At 51.3% G+C, this 6,493-nt stretch overlaps 1 protein-coding gene across 1 annotated transcript; it reads left to right on the top strand.

The window, feature by feature from the left end:
• Positions 1 to 2,431: 2,431 nt before the first annotated feature.
• On the top strand, positions 2,432 to 5,980 carry LOC123049473 (protein NRT1/ PTR FAMILY 6.4). Its single transcript, XM_044472382.1, has 5 exons — positions 2,432 to 2,654; positions 2,775 to 2,892; positions 2,992 to 3,209; positions 3,326 to 3,888; positions 4,956 to 5,980. The coding sequence occupies exons 1-5, from the start codon at positions 2,520 to 2,522 to the stop codon at positions 5,749 to 5,751; spliced, it is 1,830 nt and encodes a 609-aa protein (XP_044328317.1). The 5' UTR covers positions 2,432 to 2,519; the 3' UTR covers positions 5,752 to 5,980.
• Positions 5,981 to 6,493: the final 513 nt, after the last annotated feature.

The raw sequence follows: 6,493 nt of genomic DNA, 5'->3' as shown, positions 1-6,493 counted from the left end.
ACCGGTCAAAGCTGCTGATATATGGGCCAAAAAGATGACGACGTGGTGGCTTACATGTGGGACCAGGCAATGTGTCGTTTGACCGATCAAAGATTCTGACATGTGGGCCCATTGTGGGGCACACGTGGATGCTGCCAAGCAGGTCCATTCGTGGGTGGCGTGACTTCTTACATGTGGGTCCATACCATTGTGACAACGTCCATAACCGTCATAGTATGTACGTGCGGTCAATTTGTTTTATATATTGTAAATGGCGGGAATATTTGATACAAAATTATTTTTTCCAAGAATTTTAATATGAATTTATGCAAAATTTGAATTTCAATGCAAAATTAGCCCTCGCAGCAGTGACTACATCGCGAACATAACAATTGGCTCCCACACTGTCTGAGATTTTACAATAGGCAACCATAGCACAGAGTCGCAAAATAAAATTAGACACTTGGACACCGTTTCATCACCTTCAAACAATGCACCAGTATGATGACTGTGTTTTTCAGCTGTGGGCAATGAATTATTGTGACAGCAGTCTGATGATGTATCAAAGAGCTCCCTCAATATATCGAAGAGTCTTTTGGAGAGCAAAAGTTTTCTCTTCGTTGCCTTTGTGGACGACTTCATGTTATTTGGTGTAGACTTTAACTTTTCTCTTTGTTTCCTTTGTGGATGACTTCAAGTGAAGTGAAGTTTCTGAAACATCATGTCGATCAATATAGTACAACAAAAGCATTCGAGCGGTCTTATTATTACAAACTCATGTTACAAGATCATAAACAAGCTCCAACCAGAATATCTTACCAAGGATCTAGTGTCAAGCTAAAAGTAACTGGCTTGGAATCTCCTGGAGAAAAACTAGCAGAGGTTCCAAACACCTTCAAATATTTGAACGGTCGAGAGCATGATTTGGAATCAGACAAAAACACGGTGCTAGAAAGTATGAGGTGAAAGCAGAGCAGTGATCCTAAACAGAAAATGTGACTCCCTTTTTGCAAGATTTGAACAAACTCAAAAGTATCGAGAAAATCCGAGTGCTCGGAAGTACTGTAGTAGAGAGAGTAGCTGTAATAAAGAGATTGTGTAGAAAAGGCCTAACCCACAACTTGAAATTATCGGATGAAAAACCACGGTTCTACCCAAACCTATATTGTAACTGCATAGATAATCAAACAAAGTATGACTCGAAAGCATCGGTTGAAATGTTTTGCTCAGAGATGTCGGAGCTAACAAAGAAACGTTTAACTCTATAAGGTCAGTTTTCTTTTGAGGAATAACCGGGGAAGAGTTCTCCCAACTGAATATATTGATTTGGCTGATCCAGTTTAAAGGAAAACCAAATCAGAAACCTAAACAAGTTGGCCTCATTATAAGGAAACCGGGCTGAAAATGACACAACCCAAGGGGCAATACAACATGTCGAAGCAAGAACAAGGAAAACACAAAAACACCCCATACATAGTTACGACACAATGCAAGGGTCAACAACCTAGGTAAATAGGTGGTTGGGTGGAGTAGCACAAATTTTGCTGCAAGCACGTAAAAGGCAACACTAGCAAGACAATACCAGGGCAAACTCAGAGGTCCCCGAGAGAGCACGCCAACATAGCAACGTCGAAACCACTAATATAGGATAACACAGGGTTCCACCACCAGGGAGTTGCATCCCTGCTAGTTGTGAACCATCCAATACCCAACATTAGGGTGGTCTTGCTAGTGGCGAGGTGAGAACAATGAAGAGGAAGACTCTGGCTCAGCGAGCATGTACAGTGAGAATGCCAATTCGCCACCTCAAGGGGTTGGTGGGAAGTAGCGGAGGAATGACATGCTCGTGGAGGGGCCTCGGAAGAAAATATCTTTACGAGGGCTGGTCCTAGTCCATGGTGGAGCGTAAATAGAGGACATACAGAACCACAAGTTGGCGAGAGTAAAGCACCCAAGCAAAGGGCGAATAGAGTGTTGTAAGAAGCTCACATGACGAGAAGAAGAGATCACCGAGTTGTAGAGAGAGAGAGAGAGAGAGAGAGAGAGAGAGAGAGAGTTCATCATGACAGGTAGCAATAGGCAACACTGCGGCATCAAAGACACCGCCTTCGAACCCCGAGAGAACACCATCAAACACAAACAGAAAGACATGGTAGGGATGATCGCTCTACAACACGAAGCAGTGCTTCTGCCAGGCACAACACACACCACTGTCGACCCCAACCCGAACATGACCACAGAACACACCTCCTCCAACCACACGTGTAGCAACGGTAGACATCGTTTAGGTCTCTAAGATGACGCCTCCAAAGAGGAAGTGATGTCATGGACACATCACTGTCATCTGATCCGATCAGATGTCAAGGACACCCCTCCGAGGAAGTGATTAAACACAGTTATTTATGAAGACAGTAACCCTAAGTGCCAGGTAATAGGGGAGTAGGATCTTCGAAGGTACTCTGGCTTGCCCATCGGAAAACGCGAGTAAAGTAGAGCAAAAGGAGCTAAAACTAGAAGAAGAAGAAGAAAAAGAGAAATGCATGGAAATCTCCCACAACACCCCTCTTCCTCCTGCTATAAAATCCCCTACCTCCAACCTCACGACACAGCGGCGCCGCTCTCCGTTCTCTGTTCGATTGGCTCCTCGTCCTCGGCCGATCGCAAGAAGCAACATGGTACGGCACTCTCGAATCAGAATAACACTGCTATATGACGATTTTGCTGCTGTTCGTGCATCGCGATGTAGTGATCGGGTTGGTCTCGGTGTTATTGTAACGGTACGTGGGCGTGCGCAGGTTTCTACCGGCGGCTTTGACGACAATGGCGGCTGCGAAGGTCTGGTGGTGGATTTCAAGGGCAGGCCGGTGGACAAGTCCCGCGTCGGCGGATGGTTCGGAGCCGGCCTCATCCTAGGTACGTAGTACGTATATACTAGTCGGAGAGCAGTGATCCCGTTGAAGTTGCAGCGATGCAATGTTTTTGCTCATCTTTATGTGGTTTTTGCCGTCTCAGTCACGGAGCTGGCGGAGCGGGTGTGCGTGATGGGCATCTCGATGAACCTGGTGACGTACCTCACCGGCGACATGCACCTCTCCAGCGCCAAGTCGGCCAACATCGTCACCAACTTCATGGGCACGCTCAACCTCCTCGCCCTCCTCGGCGGCTTCATCGCCGACGCCAAGTTCGGCCGCTACCGCACCATCGCCGTCTCGGCAACCATCACCGCCGTCGTAAGCAGCACACCAACATAGCCGCTATCATTCCGCATGTATGTATGCACGTACGTGGCGCGCGTATCTGATATTGCAAATGCATTATTGCACTGCTGCTCCATCGATTCTTTCAGGGCGTGAGCCTGCTGGCGGCAAGCACGGCGGTCCCAGGGATGCGCCCCCCACGGTGCGCCGCGGCGGCTGGCGGCGAGGCTCGGTCCCGCGCGGCCGGGTGCGTGCCGGCGAGCGGCGGGCAGCTCGGGATGCTGTACGCGGCGCTGTACACGATCGCGGCCGGCGGGGGCGGGCTGAAGGCGAACGTGTCCGGGTTCGGGACGGACCAGTTCGACGGGCGCGACCCGCGGGAGGAGCGGGCCATGCTCTACTTCTTCAACCGCTTCTACTTCTGCATCAGCCTCGGCTCGCTCTTCGCGGTCACCGTGCTGGTGTACGTGCAGGACAACCTCGGACGCGCCTGGGGGTACGGCGTGGCGGCCGCCGCAATGGCCGCTGCGGTGGCGGTGTTTGCCGCCGGCGCGCCGCGGTACCGGTACCACAGGCCGCAGGGGAGCCCGCTCGCGGTGATCGGCCGCGTGCTGTGGGGCGCGTGGCGGAACCGGAGGATGCCGTGCCCGGCTGATGCTAGCGAGCTCCACGGCTTCCGCGAGGCCAAGGTGCCACATACGGACAGGCTTAGGTATTCCTCCTTCTTTGGCCTGGCTGTGTCCCTTTGTGTGGAGTATTTGCGCTACTATAACTCAGGCGTCATTTGGTTTTCTTCAACTTTTTTTTGAGAGAGAGTTAGTTTTCTTCAACTTAGCTTAAGTATCTTTCGGATTTTTGGAGTAGTAATAAGTCCATTGGCAAACGAGAGTAGTAGGCTAGCTGTTAGCAAATTACCAAATTCACATAGTCACGTACTACACTTCTATGCATGAGACGTGCTCTGGTTTTGGATTACTGGATGAAATGTGACAGAGGATTTGATGCACGTAGCTATTCATGTAAGGCGCCTAAAAATACAGATTCCGAGATAAACGGAACGAACACTACCCCTGCCAAAACGATCTGCCGACGCGCCGCCATGTGTCTTGCATATACATTGTAAACCTTGGCTGGAATAAACGGGAACCAACATGGCATGTACTGTACGTACCAGGAACCAATCCAAGAAACTGGTGCATTTTTTGCGTGAAATTTTTCTTTGAAGCATTTTTTAAGCAACCATGCAGAACTACCTACGTGCAGACAGGACGCATCTTAGCGTGACACGCCCTTTGTCCAAAAGCCAAAACCAGTTAACTACTTTACGACGTGCCAGATCGGTCGGATGAGGGTGATGCTCCGGCGTGATATTACATCTTGGACAAATGGCGTCCAAAAGGTCAGGATCATGTGCCACACAAACGCAACAAAGCCATGCAGAACTTTTGCTTGCAGCCAGGCATTTGGAGATGGACACCGAAGGAGCTAGGCCAACATGCCATGCAAATCCACCTCCACGAACGGCTCCACTAGTGACATTTTGGGGGCCAATCTCCGAGGCATTTCTAGAGCACTGCGGAGCATGTTGCAGGACACTGAAACTTGCCGGCATGGTGCAATGCATGCACGCTGCCCGTGTCTTGCAGATCGTGGACAAAAGGAGCCATAGGTCGAGTTGCGTGGTGAAATGATCTGCATTATTGCACATGCTATCGAGCCAGGATATACGCAAGTTCGCGGTGACAAACTGTGGGCCGTTCTTTTTCTCTGTATGAGCAGGTGTCTGGACAAAGCGGCCATCGCGGAGGCCGATCTGGCGACGGCGGTGACGGTGACGGAGGTGGAGGAGGTGAAGATGGTGGTGAAGCTTCTCCCCATGTGGTCCACGTGCATACTCTTCTGGACCATCTACTCCCAGATGACCACCTTCTCCATCCAGCAGGCCGAGCAGATGGACCGCCGGGCCGGCGGCCGCTTCGTCGTCCCGGCGGGCTCGCTCTCCGTCTTCCTCTTCCTCTCCGTCCTGCTCTTCACCGCGCTCAACGAGCGCCTCCTGGTCCCTCTGGCGGCCCGCCTGACGCGGCGCCCGCAGGGCCTGACCTCCCTCCAGCGTGTGGCCGCGGGGCTCGTCCTCGCCACGCTCGGCATGGCCGTCTCCGCGCTCGTCGAGAAGAAACGCAGGGACGCCTCGGACGGCAGCGGCGGCGACGCCGTGAGCGCGCTCTGGCTGGTGCCGCAGTTCTTCCTGGTGGGCGCCGGCGAGGCGTTCGCGTACGTGGGGCAGCTGGAGTTCTTCATCCGGGAGGCCCCCGAGCGGATGAAGTCCATGAGCACGGGCCTGTTCCTGGCGACGCTGGCCATGGGGTTCTTCCTGAGCAGCCTTCTCGTGCTCGGCGTCGACGCCGTCACGCGGGGCGCGTGGATACGTGGCCACCTGGACGACGGGAGGCTGGACCTCTTCTACTGGATGCTCGCGGTGCTCGGACTGGCCAACTTCGCGGTGTTCTTGGTGTTCGCTAGCCGGCACCAGTACAAACGCACCAGACCGGACGCGGCGACCGCGGAGCTGCCTTGAGGCTTGAGAGGCCAAGCAGCGGATGGAGGAGGACGTTGTCGAGGAGACCGTGAAAGTGAAAGAGATGGACGTGTAGGGTGGATCGAATAGGTAGGAATCGTCTGCTACAGTGCTACTGCTATTTGGCAGCGTTGGGGTTTGCGGCGTACGTACACTGCTGTTTGTGTCTCTGACTTTTTCTGCTTTGAGTTTAACAAAAAAAATATGGGTGCGTCTAGTGCTCAGTGGACTCGCAGCTAGCGTCCGTTGCCATCGTGTTCACTCGCTTGCTTGTGTGTTTGCATTTTTTTTCAAATGACATGTAACCTTATTCAAACTTGACAAAAAATTATAAGAACAATGCTTCGGATCATAGATTAGAGAAATTACAAATAACTTCCACAACAAAGACTTATAATGAAATTTATAAGAAGCGTCAACTCTGTGATACTCAGAGACATCTGCTGGTATGTATTAAGAGCTGTAATGTAGGAGTATTAAACTTTGCAACACTAAATAATGTGAAGGATTCAAGTTTCTTTTTGAGTGGAGTGTGAAGGATTCAACTTTTTTTTTTGAGGGAGTGAAGGATTCAACTTTGTTTTTGAGAAGATTGTGAAGGATTCAACTAAGAGAATCCCATTGTTGGATTTGGCGGGGCTTGACTTGGGCCAGGGAGGCCAGGCCGGAGGGCAGCAGCAAGACGTGGAGATGACCTGTCAAGACGACGAACACGAGGAAAGCATGCCGGATACTTCCATAG

This window comes from Triticum aestivum, chromosome 2D (genome assembly GCF_018294505.1).
Source record: "Triticum aestivum cultivar Chinese Spring chromosome 2D, IWGSC CS RefSeq v2.1, whole genome shotgun sequence".
NCBI lineage: Eukaryota > Viridiplantae > Streptophyta > Magnoliopsida > Poales > Poaceae > Triticum > Triticum aestivum.
Note: the sequence above shows the minus strand (reverse complement) of the source record. Positions and strands in the feature narration are given on the sequence as shown.